General features: G+C 48.7%; 1 protein-coding gene across 5 annotated transcripts in view; it reads right to left on the bottom strand.

The window, feature by feature from the left end:
- The window catches only part of nav3 (neuron navigator 3), a 128,539-nt gene that overhangs the window by 15,536 nt on the left and 95,984 nt on the right, over positions 1–17,019 (bottom strand). For 4 of the 5 annotated variants that reach the window (XM_030113052.1, XM_030113053.1, XM_030113054.1 and 1 more), the window contains exons 14-20: positions 7,713–7,836; positions 5,251–5,560; positions 4,315–5,041; positions 2,641–3,066; positions 1,883–1,924; positions 272–429; positions 10–204 (exon numbers count right to left, since the gene is read on the bottom strand). In XM_030113052.1, the coding sequence (XP_029968912.1) occupies positions 10–204; positions 272–429; positions 1,883–1,924; positions 2,641–3,066; positions 4,315–5,041; positions 5,251–5,560; positions 7,713–7,836 (1,982 nt within the window). The remainder of the gene's footprint in view (positions 1–9; positions 205–271; positions 430–1,882; positions 1,925–2,640; positions 3,067–4,314; positions 5,042–5,250; positions 5,561–7,712; positions 7,837–17,019) is intronic. The other variant, XM_030113056.1, reaches the window with a different exon arrangement.

The following is a 17,019-nucleotide window of genomic DNA, read 5'->3' as shown; positions in this document are numbered from 1 at the left end:
ACCCCTGACCTTCGTCCGTGCTGTCTCGGAAGGACCCGGAGCGGCTGATGGCGCGCGGCCGCTCCTCCAGCGAGGTGGCGCTGCCCCCCAGCGGGTGGCCCTCCCCGTACAGGTCGAAGGAGTCCTGGGCCGGGATGCTGTTGGAGCGGCTCATGCCGCCGCCGCCCGGCGGCAGGTTGTACTGGCCGGCGTTGGTGGGGCTCACTGCGCGGGACAGCACACTTAGCCGGATCCTAACCGATCATCTTACTGATCCTCATCGTGCACTCACAGAGGTTGGAGTAGTGGTATTTCCCCGTGGCGGTGCAGGCGGCCCCCGGCGGGGACAGCGGGGACTGGCTGCCGGTGTCCTGGAGGCCCCCCGTGGAGTGGGACCTCAGCCACTCCTTCCCCTCCTCGTGGGAGGCCTGGCGGGAAGACGGAGGGTACCTGCGGACAAAACCACGCCGTCAACCGCCGGGAAGCTTCCAGAGGGAGGGGGGGAGCAGAACAGACGTGCATCTGCATGCATCCACACACACACACGCGCACACACACACACACGCGCGCACAGTGCCGAGGCTTAAAGCTGCCAAACACACAGACACTGCCGCTCATGTCCTCTCCCCGCCCGGCCCGGCAGCAGAAGGCCTCCTTATCGCACGCATGACAATCGGCCATATTTAATCCTGCGAGGGCGATAATTGAGTTTGCACTCATCCCCTTTCAGCGGCGCCTTCCAATCCGGCGCAGCCATTACTACGCCTGTCACATCTGACCCCGCTGCAGTCCTCCGCCCGGCGCCCGGCGATGGGACGCCGCGGCGTTCTGCCTCCCCGGCGGAGCAGAAACCGAACAGACCGGAAAAACCAAAGAGTCGGTGCTCGACTCTCACAAATCCCGTCCCAGGAAGACGGGACGAAAACACCAGACTGGAGGAAGCTTCGGATGCTGGAAGCTGCCTTGAAACTGCAGCTCTGAACCTGACGGCCGACCGGCCGGATCTCTGGATGCACAGACCCCCCACTGTGATGAACGGGTTGATGGGATTCAGGGTTTTGGGGGATCCGGGGCGATGGGCTCCGTCATCCTGCCTCCATTAACCACATTCCCTGTGATACTTAAATACTGATGCTTATGGATGAACTGTAAGGTAAGAACACACTCCTGTCTGGTAACTCTAACAGCTGTCAGACTCTGTTAGCTTGAGAATCAATTGGAATCTTATTTTTAATTTATAAACTGTATTTAAATCATGTTAGACTAAATTAGAGACATTACCGTCCTGCATTATAATGCATTATTAATATCGAAATACTCCACATAAGACTAAATTGTGTACATGTTTAAAAATAGACTGTCATGTTGGAACAGCGGTGATGTTTAAGCAGAGTTTTTCTTAATTTTTCAATATATTTAGGAAAAATTCATAAATCAGGTGCAGTTACTAGGAAGTTGCTGCTTTTAAAGGAAAAACGAAAATATAACATCTCCACAAATCACTTTTTCCCTGATATTCTGATTTTGTTTTCAATTTAACATTTTTAGATGAGAGGAACATTGTAAAATGTAAAGATTTAGTTAACAATGAAGGGTTAATAATAAAGTTTCAGGATCAACCTTTGTGATTATTTTCACAGTTTATCTTCAAGGAAGAATCATAAATTCCAAAACTATCTACTGATTTAAACTCCACACAGTTTCCATAAACCCTCAAGCAGCTGATCAGGAATCAATAGGTGAGACCACACAATGCCACAAGCGAGATGCTGCATGCAGAGTCATGTTTGACACCAGAATCACTTTCTCTCATGCAAACGAGCACTGATGATGTGTGTGAGTGGAAAAAAGGAAAAAACAACAGAAGAGCTGAAAATGGCATCTGGATGCAGATGTGTTGTACCTCAGTCCCTTTTTGGGAAGCGTGTTTCTGTCAAGAGGCATGCTGTTAAAACACAGAGGATGAGCCGATTAGATGAACACCAAAACATCGGTTTTCCTGATAAATGAGAATGGCTTCACATTTTGACACACACAGACACACACACACACATGAAAAATAGACGACACAATATGGCACCAACGTTCGGACATCACTAATGTAATCTCAATACGACAGACAACAACAGGCAGCATTTAAACTGAGAATTGTTTCATTTTTGAGACGTACAGCTGAGCTGGCATGGATGAATAAAAAGTGTGCCCTGCTTCGACGTTCTGTGATCTTTTCTTGTCTTTTTTTTTAAATTGCATGCACAGTGTAGAGACAAAACAATGGACGGACTCTGACTGCTCATGAGAACGAAATGGTCTGAATTTACTGTGGGCTTTTACTTTCTGCCATGATTTTGGACTCAAAAGTTAAGTGTTCATAAAAATGTGTGAAAGGGAATTTTATATAATATAGTGTAAAGCAGAAGTTTTCACATATTCTTCAAATGGTGCCAAAATCATGTCAGAAAATGAACTTAAATCCAAACAAACTATGTTCTAGATAGATAAAGTCTTCTTCTCATCACTCTTGTGAGTCGTTACTGTCGCTACTGAGGCTGTCTCTGCATTGTGTGTCTACATCTCAGGGCAGGGGGAAACACTTTTTGTCTCGATTCTCAAATGAAACAATGAATACGATTCCTCCCAATCGTATTCTCTGCTACTCACCCCTCAGACAGGGTGGACTTGACACTGCCGGCTCGTGTCACTTTAGGCCCGTGGTGGCCCAGCGGCATATCAATGGACTCAGAGCTGGTGTGCAGACTGGTCATGCTCTGGCAGCTCAGAGTGTCCTTGCTGCCGGCCGACGAGCTACAGGCGGGCCACGGCCGGGCGTTGGAGGGCAAGGAGAGGCCCGAGGCCGGGCTGGAGGCCGGCGAGTCGCTGCACAGGTCTGGGGTTTTGCCGTAGAGCGGGCTGCTGCCGCCGCTCAGGCCGCCAGCGCTGCCCAGGCTCCCCGTGCCAGAGGAGGGCGAGTCCAGACTGGCCTGCCGGGCCAGCGTGCCGTGAGGGCTGCCCAGTACTGACGGGCACTTGCCAGAGTCGGGCGTGCCCGGGGAGCTGGCCTTGCTGCTGGCTTTGGTGCCAAACAATCTGGGGGGTAGAGAGGTGTTCGCAGACATTTAGACCCCGTTTACACGACGACCTTCCAAGTGAAAAACGCATCGTTTTAGCATTTTCTTTTCAGAAAATGTTCTTGCTTACATGTTAAGGATGTAGTTAGCATGACAGGCCACAAGGTGGCACTGTTGCAATGAAATAACGCACAGACAATACACCATAAATATTAACAACAGTGGGCAAACGTACATTCCGATGGACAGACGACCAAGTTGGCTTGTTACTATGGTGACCATCAACTCTAAAGTTACGGCGAAACGGTGGAAAAGTTGTTTTTAAAGTTGTTTTGTTCTACGAAGACGGAGTGGCGTAAGCTGAAACCCAAAATGTGACGAAAGCTTTGCATTTTCGCATGAAAACGTCGCATAAACAGGGCCTCAGAAATGGACGACTGACCGCGATCCAAACTGGGAAAAATCAAGAGCTTTGAAATTTGGCGGGAAAGTTGAATACAGATGTGAAGGTAAAGGCCTCGTGTGCAGGCAGGAAAGTCAGAGAGCAGTTCAACACCGTGAGAAACAGCAGGTCATCTCAAGCGCTCAGCACGCCGCCCAACTGACAACCTCTGAATAGATTACTTCTCGTTTTTCGACTTTGGCTGCTCCAACCCTGTAACTTATAATCTAAATAATCTGCTTCTGCATCCTGCCACTCGACTCACGCCTGTCCCAGCCCGTCGCTGCAATCGTACAATATATTTAGGTGACACACTCTTGAGGAAAAAAAAAGAAAAAAAAAACTGAGAACATGCAGATGAAACGGGTCGGCTTGATGGATAGGATGGGACGGATGTTTGGACACGCCTGCCGAGCGCATGCCTCTAATGAGTCAGGAAGTGGCGTGGCGAGAATCTCCTGCTTCCTGTCTGCTCTCGTCAGGCCTGCTGAGCTGGATTTGCGTGATCTCAACGAAAAGCCATCAGACCCTCATCGTCGGGGTAAACACCACTCTCTCCTGCTTGATGGCAGGCCATGTAACCGAATTTGAGTGAGAGATGGCTCATTATGGTTAAAGTTATCGTGAAAGTCATACAGTATGTCATCCTTGATCAATTTCCCTATCAGTGACAGACGGGTGGAAAACAAATCGGGAAAATGTTGATAAGCACCAAAAAATGACCAGAAATCTGAGATTAAAAGTGAAAGTGGTGAAATGCTTGATCCAGGCAGTGAAGGACAGAGACAGGGTGAAAGCAGCAGGCGAGTGTTCGTGATATCTGACCTGCGAAAGGTCGGCGAGGCGATATCCGGGTACTTCGACCCCGGCTGCCGGAGGCCCGACTGGCCCGCCGAGCTGGACGTGGGGCTGGACTTGGGGGACGTGGACAGTCCTGCTGCCGGGTCCTGATCCGACACGGCCACCTTCTCCTTGTCCGTCTGGTTGATGGTGACGGGACTGGAGCGGTCCGAGGCCACCTTCCCGTCCCGGCGCTTGGCGCCCGGCTGGGCGCCCGCGCCGCACGCCGACTTGCCGCTGACGTTGGAGTCGATGCTGCTGGAGCTGGAGCGGTGGCTGCTGCGCCCCGCCGCCACGCCGCTGGAGGATTTGGCCGGTCTGGGGAGGGAGCGGTACTGCAGGGTGACTTTGGAGCCGCTGCAGCTGAGCAGTACGCCGTCGTCCTGGGGCTGCGAGCCGTCCAGGCTGGTCTTCCGGACGCCGCCGATGCTCGCGCCTTTGCCGAGGGCGGCCGAAGACTTGGGCGCCTTGCCCAGAGTGGCTGAGCCACTGGCGAGCGTGGCGCCGCTGGAGGTGATGAGCGTGCCGGAGGGACCTGGGATCTTCTTGTACCCAAACGAGCCGGTGGTGGGCGGGCGCCCGATGCCGGAGGGCGGCTTCTTGCCTTCGTCCCCGCTGCTCCGCCCGGCGTCAGACGGCGAGCGCTGGATGCCAGCTGAACTCTTGGAAGGTACCTTGCCCTTCTCAGACGCCTTGGCATCATCGGTTTTGCCTGGAAGTTTACATGAAGACTCATTAACACATATTAACCTCTGCAACATTTGGCTAACCTTTTCAAAATAACCTGTAATCCTTCAGAGCAGGAAAAGCCAGACGGATTCTGGCCCACAGCCAGAGGACGACTTATAAAATTTGCTTGCAGACTGAGGACGGTAGGATGGTATTGAATTTTACAGAGGGTCTGGAGTCGGGATGTCTCACCTGGCGTTTTGAGGGCGGCAGGCGTCCCCTTGGTCCTGGGGGGTGTGATCCCCACCTGGGCAGTCATGCCCCTCCTCCACGAGCCGGTCTGAGATATCTGGGCCATGGCGGCGGCCTTCTGGCCCGCGTCCTCAAACTGGCCCTGGGGTTGGGAGGAAGAGGAGGATGAGGGAGGCTTCCAGCGCGAGGAGCCACCGCTAGGATCCATGCTGGCGTCCGACTCCTCCTCCACCTTCTTCAGGTCCTCGGCTCCGGCCCAGCTGCTGCTCACCTCCGGCTCGGCATGCTTGGATCTGCTTCCTTTCTGGGACTGTGAGATTGGTGGTGTGGTGAAAAAGAAAATCACATCAATTGATAATTAAAGACCAAGAATAGTAACAAAAATTTCATAAATAGGTTTGGAAATTTAGGCTATAGTACTCTTACTTGTACTCGCCATTATCGTGCATTCCTATTATCAGTTTCATGCAAGATTTGCAACTTTTATTAATGTTGCATATTCAACATGAATCAGACCGGTCCGCTTGGTGGGAAGCCATTCTAAAAAATTATGCTGAGCTTTGGTGAATTAACATAACGTTTGAGCTATTAGCGCTTAATTATTCAAATGGGGCTAAACCTCCAGTGGGACTTTGAAAACGCTTACTTAAACACACATACGATAACCGAAAAAAAAATAAAAAGTCAGCGCCTGCACCAGCCGAGCAGCGGGCGGTTTGTGTGGATGTGTGAAGTGTTAGCTATCTTTGGCGTCTCCTGTGTAAAGATCTCCTCTTTTGGGACGCACACACAGACACACCCACACAAACAGAGACGCGCTGCGCAGATAACTGGCCCACCTTAGCAGATGGTTGGTTTCCTTAGCAACACTCCGGTCGCTTAAGAACCCAGTCTGTCGAGTGTTTCATGAGGGGCCAAGGATACTTGGCAGAATACGGCAGAACCATCTGAGGAGAGGCGAGCGGCGGCGGCGGCAGGTTCATTCTCTCAGCTGTGATCAGGGAGTGGAAGCAAGGACAAGCCCTGCTTTCACTGCTTAGAAAAGACTTTAAAAACCAGGAGAGAGGCAGCTTCTAGCTGTGACTGTAGTCATTTTCTGTACTAATTTTTTGGTTTTGTGAAAATGCATATGCTCTGCACCATAACAACAAAACAGTCTGCAAAGTTTAAATGTAAAGGTTTTTCGTGTGCCTGACAACCTGGGTCGATTCTACCTTCTGGATAATTCTGCATGCTTCAGATCTGTTTCTTTGTCCTCCTCTCAGCCCGAACCGGTGGAGGCAGACGGCCGCCCACCTCTGAGTCAGCTCCGGGTTTCTTCCTGAGAAAAGGAGGAAGCTTCTCCTCCTCGATGCTGCCCGGCGCTTTCTCATGGTGGGATTGTTTAGTTCGACTTTGTTGTGCGAGACAGCGCTGACCTTGCTGTGAGAACACGTTTGTAATGATTAAGTATGATATAAATATAAATCATTCAGTGTTATAACTGAAGGGCCGAAACATTTGGGTGGGTTTGGAGTCCTGCTGCATCTATACTGAGGATTAAGACCCATTTATTGAACTAGTTTTGAGCAGAACAAGGTTAAAACGACTAAACTATTCCCTAAAAGTTATCCTCAAAAATTGCTCAGTAATTTAACTCCTTTGTGATTTAATAAAACCTTGAATGCAACATTCATGGAATCCCCTTCAGCCTTCTCATGACTACATTAAAGAATTTATTTCTGTTTTACTGCATAATTGTCCAACAATATGCAACAAATGAAGGCTTTTACCTCCCTGAAGAAAACGTTAGGTATCTGACAGCTCAAGATTACTGCGTTCTGGACGATACTCGCAGATGATTTTGATTTTTCCAGATGCCATAAACAGTCTGAGAAAATTAAACACACTGTAAATGATCAGAGGTAAAAAAGATGTTGGTTAAACTAGTCCAACCGGAAACCACAGAAAAATGATACATCCCAGTTCCATCTTGAGTGGGCCGGATCAGTTAAATTGCGCCATAATAACCTTTACATTTATTTTTTCTTTGTTGTGGTGCAGATTATACGTGATGAAAATGTCTAAATTTAAAAGAAAAATGATAAATAAGTTCAGAAAATTACTACAATCTCAACATAAGTCTATTTTAATGAAACCTTCTGGTGAGAAATCCGGTGAAGCATCTAAAAACCTCCTCTCGCTGTTGCATTCTGCATGTATTTACAAACTCGCCCTGACAGAATCAATGTTTTCTTTGAAACTTTTACCAGATTAGAGTCTCCTGCAGGCCGGTTTTGGCCCACAGGCCTTAAGTTTGTCATCCTTGCTTTCAAGGATATTACTTAAATGACCTTGACTTCTATTGATCAGTTGAAAAGGAAGCATGCTGGGAAATACTGATTAGTTCCCTCTTGTCCAGTTTTTCTTATTGAACGCTGTTCCATGACCGCCAGTCGACTCGTCACGCGTCGCCCGTTTACCTGCGCTCCCTTGCTCTTGCGCGAGGAGCTGACGGCGGAGTAGGCCGGCGTGTTCAGATCATCGGTGCTGATGTTATCCAGCGTGTCGCTGAGGCCGCTGCTCACCGAGCTGCTGTCGTCCCAACTGCACAGGAAACAGGAAGGAGACGCAGGTTAAAAGTCTGCCGCTGCTGACTTCCAGACTACAAACAGAGCCGACCTGCTCACTTCAAGCAGCGGTAATCAGCGTCTTACTGAAAACATTCCGTCTGCATTGTACTGAAACGACGAGTGGAAACAGAACAAAGCGCTCAGAGTCAACAGCTGGACTTGTAAATCGTTTTATCTCATCAAACAGCTGTTTGTGCTGCTTCACTTATTTGTGTGTCACCATGCCGATGTACAAAGGACTGAAGCGCTCCGTGTCGCCATTGTTAATATTTATCTGTGGCTGAAGGCAAACAGACACTCCTTCAAAGGACATAAAAAACAAATGCAGTAGAATTTCCACTTGTTCAGAAGAGAATTTCAGCTATGAGGCAACAATATATAAATAAGTGACAAAAATACTGGTGTTAATGATACATGGCCTCTTCACACGCAATATATCAAACGCTTTAGTTCAGAAAAAATGATATAAATGATTGATGGACAGATAGAATAATGAAATATCTCCAGGATAATCACCATCAGTCACTCTTCACATCACGGTGACAGATAACAGATATCTGAGAGACATGCTCCTCACTTTCTTCACCAAAAACAACTCCCACCTTCTGCTCCACTGCCTGCTGAGCCCAATACTTTATTCACTAAAACCAAGATGTAACAAGATGATTAGGTTTTTTTTTCCAACAGTCAAGTCTGTCGCATGATCTATAATTCATGGCAGATGAGGATGAAAACCAGAAGCAGGCAGAGAATGAGGGGAAAATGATGGCTTCGCCATCGGAGGATGAAGGGAGGAGGACCGGACGGGCTGGGGACGAGGTGAGACGAGATTTAGTTTTGGTCAGAAAATCAATAATGGCGGAAGTTATGGTTAAAACCTGTTAATAACCTGATAAATATGAAGCACTAATAGATCAACACATTTAGAGATGACCCATCGCCATGTTCGTCCAGGAGAGACGTTAACGGGCCACGATCGGGTGGAAAGACCATCGGTAAATTCACCTGACGCCTGTAACGAATGTGGCGGCCGGCAGATGACCCAGTTGTCCAGTGGTGCGGTGCAGAATTGATCTGCTCCTCAGAAAGACTTCAAATGAGCAGCATTTATCTTCACGGCTAAAACCCCACCGCTCCTGTGACTCTTTATACGAGTGCAACGCACGGTAGGGGTTTCAGGTTGATTTAAATATGACTGAATATAATCTGTCAATCATAATCAATGAAAAATGTAAAAAAATCTCAAATATTTCATGATGTATAGCTTTGAAATGCATCTAAAATGATAGATGAGTCACGTTTCCGGTGCAAAAACCATTCTGATGAGGTTGCGTTCGTCACTCGTCGTCTGATTTAATTTCCCTCCAAACCAAATCCTGGAGACGGAGGTTTGAGGCTTGTCAGACGGAGAAGTAAACGCCATCCCAGCTGTCACTCCGAAGCTTTGTCAACACTGATCTGCGGCTTTACGGCAATTATTTTTAACCGAAACCAACAAAGGGGCTGCCGTAGAGCGCTGTGAGTGGGGCTCTGATGTTACACAGTGTGTGTGTGTGTGTGTGTGTGTGTGTTTGTTCTCACACACTTGGCTTTTTGCATACAAAGCCAAATCGGCGGCGCTGGTTTAATCGTCTCCTTTCATCTGCTCTTAAGGCTGATAGCAAGGCTTTGGTCTGATTTTGAAACTTTACTTTGATTCCTGCATTTAATGACTTTTATTGTGTTTCCCTGCGAAGAGAGTTTGCTTCGTCTGAAGTTTCCGGGCGGAGGCTGGAGCTGCCAGGTCACCTTCACAATCTGATTTGAAGCTGCACTCCTTCCGTGCGTGACAGACAACAGGCTTTCAAAGAAATTACCCGTCCAAAGTGAGTTGGCCGACCTCCAAAACGACCGGTTCCCCCAGCGGACCGGCGGAAAAGAAAAGTCTGGGTCGTCTTCAGGTGGTTCTTCCTGCGCAGAACTGCCTGACTGAATATTTCATTCCTGAACCAGGCCCCTCCTCCTCTTCCTCCGCCCCCGGCGGCGGCATCCCGGATGAGGACACGGGCGAACTCGATAACCCCGCGGCGAGGGCAGGTGGAGACGGACTTTTAAGTCATAACTTTTTAAATTATCAATGAGCGACGACGTACAGAAGCTTCATATGTAGGGCAGCGAAATGAGGAATCCGATAATGTGACGGCGGAGCGATTATTCACAGAGGAGAGACCTGTTTCGGGCCTGAATTCCTGCTCAGGAGCCTGAAAGCGACTCCCTGCTGACAGACGAGACTGTGATGATATTTTGGATCCAAACGGCATTTCCTTGATTTTTTTTTTTTTTTTTTTTTTTTCCCTGCTGCTTTGCAGTGAATGCATCGCTGTGGCTCCACTCAACCATGCAAACATGATCTCATGCAATATTCAATACACTGGGTCCTTGTTCTTTCAACCACAGAGAGGACGACTGGTGGGGGGGGGGGGGAGATGTGATTAGCAGCATGAACAAAGAATAACACTGTTGATTACATTGTACCAAAGGAGATAAATTAGAATTTGATGACAGGATTAAAGGATTTGAGAGGGGAATGGTGTTGTGGAGAGTGAGAAGTGGGAAGGCTGCAGACTGGAGGAGGCAACACTTTCTCAGACGGCCTCTTACGTAACCGCGGCTCCTATGAGATGGCATTTCAGCACAAGGCTTTCAACCAGTTTTTAACGCTGGATGTAATAAAACCTGATATTTTAGAGCAAACAGAGATGATATCGAGATAAGGCAAAACTTTCAAATCACCAGGTGCCACTTTTATTACATCAACATCTGGAGAACCAATAAAACTCTGACTCTGAACTCCTCTGCCTGTCTGTTTATGATCCCGGAAATAAAGAAGTTTAATTCATTTCCTGTTGTCTCTAATCTCCTCTTTTCACGTACAAAAGTTGTAAAGTTGCTGTAAAGGAAAATATTAGATAATATAAGAATACAACTGAAGTAGTCACAACAAAGAATGTCCTTTTTTTATATTCAGAGTAACAACTAGACACGCAAAACCAACCAAATATACACACATATACAGAAAAATCCATCCTCCTTTGGCTGGACCATAATCTGACGTGCAGCAATTAATCTCCAGGAAAAACCTCAGAACATCAGAACGTCCACAAAGAGAATTAGAATAAACGTCCCACTAATCTCAAACCCAAAGAATCAAAGAAATATATACAAACAAGGATTAAGTTGCAGCTTTTCTGTCAACTCACCTCTCGTCTTGTCTGAGGAGACGCGACCACAAAACTCCACCTTGGTCGAGACGCTACGAGCTGACTGGAAGTCAAGGAGCGGAATGGGAAACGAGAGAGAGAGAGCGAGGGAGAGAGAGAGAGAGGACTCCCTCCTCCCCCCTCCTCGTCCCCTCCCCCTCCGGTCCAGGACGGGCCTGCCAGTCCCTGGACTCGGCGGCGGGTTACACAGGGTTAATTAAAAGAGGGTGACGGCGCAGAACAGACGGCCCGTCTTCGGCTCCGGCCTCGGACTGGAAGTCGGCTCACGGTTCTTACGTGAGACGCTCGCAAACGGCCGTCCGAGGCCGGGGAAGCTCGCCCCGCTGCCCGATCACTTCTCCTCAGTTCAGGCTGAGCTCAAAACAATGAGGCGGCTCGCCAAAGCACAACGGCAGACTGATAGAGAGAGGAGGCAATTACGGAGTCCGAAGGTGCCGTGCCACAGGAAGAGGGAGATTTACATATCAGAAAAGCACGACGGCGGGATTCATTCAGCCCGGCGCCGCTCAATTAAAGGCAGAGACGGGGTGACCTTGGGAGGGAGGGGCTGGGAAGGCGGCGGTTGCCAGGCAGTGGCGGGACGTCGGGCCGGCGGAGACGTCCAGGCTCCCCGCTGCAGTGCAGTCCAGGACGACAAGGAAATCTGGAGCCGTTTGGCAGGGAGGCTGGGCGGAGGGGGGGAGGGGGGTTGGGGGTTTGCTTCCCAGTCTATGGCAAACTGCTGGCAAACGTGCGAGCCAGAAAACCCACAGGAGTGCTCACAAACCACAGCCTGCCCAGCCGCCTCATCCTCATCCTCATCCTGCCTCCCCGGCCGGGCCGAGATAAACTCGCTAAACTGCCGCTTCATCCTCTGGACAAACAGACCGAGCCGGGGTGAGTCAGCACTTCTGGACCAATATCATGGAATTAAGGCCCCGTTTATGTGACATTTTGAGTGAAAACACATCGTTTTCGTGCTTTTATTTCAGAAAAGTGTCACATTAATGTAGCGATATTTAGAAAATGGGAGTTTAGAAATCAGAAATGAGTTGAGGTCACAAAACTGCGACGGATTCATTTGTTGATGTTGGTCCTCTGTAATCACACCACAACACTCATCGTTTAACAAGATTACATTTTCATAATCCACAACAGAGTCAGGCTCCATGGCAGCAAAGTGAATTCACAATGACGAGGGCTCTGTCGATTCTTATCTCCACAAACTCATTAGGCCCGTCAGATGATGAATGGAGTCATATCCGGGGGAATTTTCAGATGAATGAAGCCACGCAGCTGAAGCAGCAGCCCTGAAGTCTATTTATCCACAATCTATCTTCCAGTAACATCACATAGACTGAAGCCAGCCAGAGCCGAGTGAGTTATGACTGAAGACAGATAAAAGTGTTTCAAAACATGCCCAGAATGTTCGCCACTCTTTCAAAGAGAGACTCCCTGCTCAACAAAACAGAGGAGCTTCTTCCAATGACAGCAGATTAAATGCGCTGCGGTCAATTCAAGGTTATTTCTTATTAATTCACCTCTAATTCTTTCCAACTATGCAACGCAGATTCACAGAAAACTCAGAGTCAAATAAGGCGCCTCCTTTTCCTTCCAACTAGAAAAACCTGCACGATAAAAAGTTTTCTCTCACCGGGGTGTGATTAGTGCTGCGAGCACAAGGAAGCGTCTTGAAATGATGCAATGCAGACTAAATGAAATGTAAGACTTCCAAACGGCGCGCCGCATCAGTGTGAGCTCACATTAAAGACCACGTTTACGCAGCGTTTCTGGGGGGACGTGAATGATGGATGTCCCCCGTAACGTCACCTTTGTGTCGCATTAACCTGAGTCACCACGTTGAGGTCACCGCGTTCCCGTAAATCAGCGGAGGCTCACACACTCCCCTCACACACCGGGCTGCAGAGACTCGTCCTCTCTGTTCTGCCCGATCATCCTCAGACGCTTCTTCACGAAACACGGAGGAGACATGACAGACGTGCGGTGAGACGACCGTGTGGGCTGAAGCGGAACGTGACCGTATGAGATCTGTCGTCAGTCCGGGGGAAAACAGACACGCGAGTCAGAGCCGGCGCCGGATTATTCCTCCAGCCCGGTCAGCCCGGGGCTGACTTAATGAGGACAGGTGGACAGATCGCCTGTCCGGCGCTTTTCAACGTCTTCCTCTGCTTCCATAACGAGGCCGAGCGAAGGGTTGGTCTACAGATTCCTGAATGCAGCCATCAGGAAAGCGTATTTCACCAGGTAAACTGTTTTACATCTGAACACGTTCGTATGGAGGCAAAATCTGGCAAACATGCTGCTAATGATGCCACCACAGGAAAGCAGTACGGTGACAAATACGCAAAATGAAGCGTTTGGTCCAAACAATGGATGAAGCCAAGGAAAATATATTTAAAAATTTAATACAGTGAACAAAAAGTGTTAAAAGCATGTAAGAGGATAATCAAAGAGATAACCGAGGCTCTGTTTACACATCGTTTTCAAGTGATAACCTTCTCAAAGTCTCTGAAAATGCAACTTTTTCAAAATGTTAATGCTAGCAGATGAGAAAACAGCTTTTTGGAAACATTCAAACGTTTTTAAAATCGCTCAGACTTTGAAAGCCTGCTTCCGTGCATCCACACCATGACTTTAGCAAAAAGTTCTTCTGCAAATGTCAGGACAGATGGATGTGAGGCGAACTACATCTAAGTTTGTTAACAATCGAAATCCACATCCGAAAAGAGAGAAAAACTCTCCCTCTGAAACACCAAAACCTTCCCTCTGAGCCTCCCTGGATGAATGGAAGGCTAATCAGTGAGCTACAATTTCCCTGTTTGTGAGAGAAAAGATATCTGTATGCAAGCACCTGCGCGAGCGAGGACACACATTTGCACATTTGCATGAGTAACTGCGAGCCAAAAACAGCTGGGTGCTCGAATCCATGATGAAGCGTCTTTCAATTAGCATCACAGTTCGCCAAGTTTAGAAAAGAGAAACGGGGAGACTGACAAGTGCCACCAGAAAAAAAAGAAACTTGAGGAAAGTTGGATCGGCGCCGCGGTTTCAGGTGCGTGATACTCCCTTCCTCGGCGGCGCCGCCGGCAGAGCTGAGCGACGCGGGAACTTACATAATGACTGGCTTTGTCGGCGATAGCAGAAAACCTTCTCCTCCAAATCTCCCGGCTGCTTACGGCAGCACTGACAAGCAGCGCGGCTTCGCCGGGACTGTCAATGCTTCACAGAGTGACAGCCGCAATCCTGCAGCTCAGCAACACACACACACACACACACACACACACACACACACACACGCGCGCGCACGCGCTTAAATGTAGTCAAGCACATAAACAAGTTTTCTTTTGTCAATCGGGGAGCGCTCAACCACAACACACATTCAAACATGGGAAGTCGTCTCCAATCCCCCGAAGCTTCAAACAAACACCCCAAAAAAAAAAAATAAAAAAAAATGCCGAGCCAGCTGCCAGGGTCCGGCCCGGACGGGGAGACGCCGCCACACGGATGCTAAAAGCAAAGCCCCGTTACTTATTCATGCCTCTGCTGAGAACAGGGAGCCTGCTGGTGTCAAAACGCTCTCCTCGGGCGCCTTCCTCTGACAGTAGAGCCACGGGCACGCGCTCATCTATGTTGCATGACAGGACGGTATTTTTAGAGGGAAGCTTTTAGCCAAGAATGAATTCCCCATTGTCGTAGCGGAGGCCCGATCAGGAGGAGGATCTGAGCGCTTCTTGTTCAGCTGTTCCGGGCCAGATGGGCAGCTTGAAGTATCTCTATTCGGAGAATCACCGCAGGAAATCCACGCCTGCCTCAGCTCGCGCTGACGGTAGACGCAGTTTTCAGGTTCACGGCTTCAGCCACCTGCCGGCCGCCGTACCAGGATACGATGAGTCACTGAGGCGAGTTTCCTGAGGACGGCTGAAGCTGCGCTGGACGGCGGCCATGCAGGGGAGCCATCGCAGACGAAGCATAACGAGCCTCTCGGGATCTCAGTTTATGTACACCGAGCATCTCCCACTTTCTGCCTCCCGGGATGCCCGTCTACCACTGCAGGGCGCTGAGGAGGTAGTGTGTGTGTGTGTGTGTGTGTGTGTGTGAAACTCTTCTTTACCATTGGACTAAATGCATGTGTCTGTTGCTGCAGTGAGCGCTGCATTCCCTCAGCAGAAAATCATTCACTCAGACAAACATCAATACATTCTGTGTACATTATGCATCACGCTTTGTATGCGGGTCTGTTTCAGAGGAATTTCAATGCATTCAGCAGTGATCAACATATTTGTTTTCCTCCCACTACATTCTCATCTGCAATGTAGATCTTTGAATAACAGATTTCTATTTTCAATGATATTGGTTTCAAAATCACACTGACTGGGCTTTTATTTAATCACAACGCTGAATGCAAAAGAAAAACACACATATTTTAATTCTAAATTCCAAAATTCCTTTTTTCAAGAATATTTTGACCAAAAAAAAAATCTAAATATTTCCAATTTTACACTTGAAACTGGCAGAGAGGGCTGGCGGTGCTCCTGTTCAACACGCCCGGCATGGCAAATGTCGCCATTTGTATGGAAATGTGTGAGCAAATGGGTGAATGTGACGACGCGAAGCATGTTCAACCTGCTGAAGCTCCCAAAATTTGCTGCGCGTGAGAAGCTATTTTGCTTTCACAAAAAAAAAAAAAAATTCAATTCAAGAGCCCACAAAACTCCACGTCTGTCCATGCGAGGCCACATCCATGCCGGGGACCTCGCATTCAGAAGGTTTCATCCAAACCAAAGACAAACCAACAGAATGCCGCTATGGAACCATCCAGTGTGTTTGACTGAAAGCTGAATTAAAAATATCTCACAGTACAAAAGGTTTCCCTGCATCTGCTGTTCCTTGACTGAAGCCGGAGAAGACGAAAACTTCCTGAAAGTCAGTAAACACACGGTTTGAACTTGGGCTTTATCCGCTTCTCGTTTCACTTCTAGCCAGTGGGAGGGTGTGTGTGTGAGTGTGTGTGTGTGTGTGTGTGTGTGTGTGTGTGTGTGCGTGTGTGAGGGAGAATAGAAGACTCCGGGACAAAAAAAAAAAAAAAGAAAACGAAAAAGGAAGCAGTCATGGAAGCCAGATTCAATCCCACAGAAGTAAAGCCGGGGCGAGGTGTAAAGCCAGGTGAGGGATTGCTTGGGAAATGACTTTTTCCCCCCTGAGCTTTGTGGTGTGTCAGCGGGGAGTGACAGCTCAGCTCCCGACAATCACACATGTCAGGGGGGAGGCTGGAGGACGCTTTCTGTGCACCTGTGTGTGTGTGTGTGTGTGTGTGTGTGTGTGTGTCTACATGCACATATTCCTGTTAGGGAAAAGAGCGGAAGGTTGTGGAGTTCACATCCTGATCCTATCGGGACGCCGCTGCCTGCAGGCTTCTTCGGGGGAAGCAGGCATCGATATTTCCTCATCGGCCCCGGAGGCCCACGGCGCCGACACAGACTTCAGCTGTGAAAAAGTGGAACATTTTTTTGGGATTTATGCGAAGCCAAGGTGAGATATACTCGAGGCATAAAGTCATTCTCGTCCTCTGCAGGAGGATCAGGCCAAGACTGACGGGAGGAGGGATTTCAACGAGTCAGTCCAACCATGAAACCCAGAAACAAGGAGATTTCAGTGAAATTAAAACTCTGCTAAAAAGCCTAAACACTGTGCCTTTAGCTCAGTTCCCGGATTTCCTCGCATGCTGTCATGCTCCTTTCTTTCCTCTGTCTTTTCTGACTCAAAGCGTCTCAACAAAAGCCAGTTCTGTCTTGAGAGCCGCGTCTGATCGCCGCTCAGACCTCCCACTCCTGTAAACACTGCCACTCATTAAAACCCTGGCAGAGGCCGAAGAAGCTGCGACACTGGGAAATGTCAGC

The sequence above is a fragment of the Salarias fasciatus genome, chromosome 17 (assembly GCF_902148845.1).
Source record: "Salarias fasciatus chromosome 17, fSalaFa1.1, whole genome shotgun sequence".
Lineage (NCBI taxonomy): Eukaryota > Metazoa > Chordata > Actinopteri > Blenniiformes > Blenniidae > Salarias > Salarias fasciatus.
Note: the sequence above shows the minus strand (reverse complement) of the source record. Positions and strands in the feature narration are given on the sequence as shown.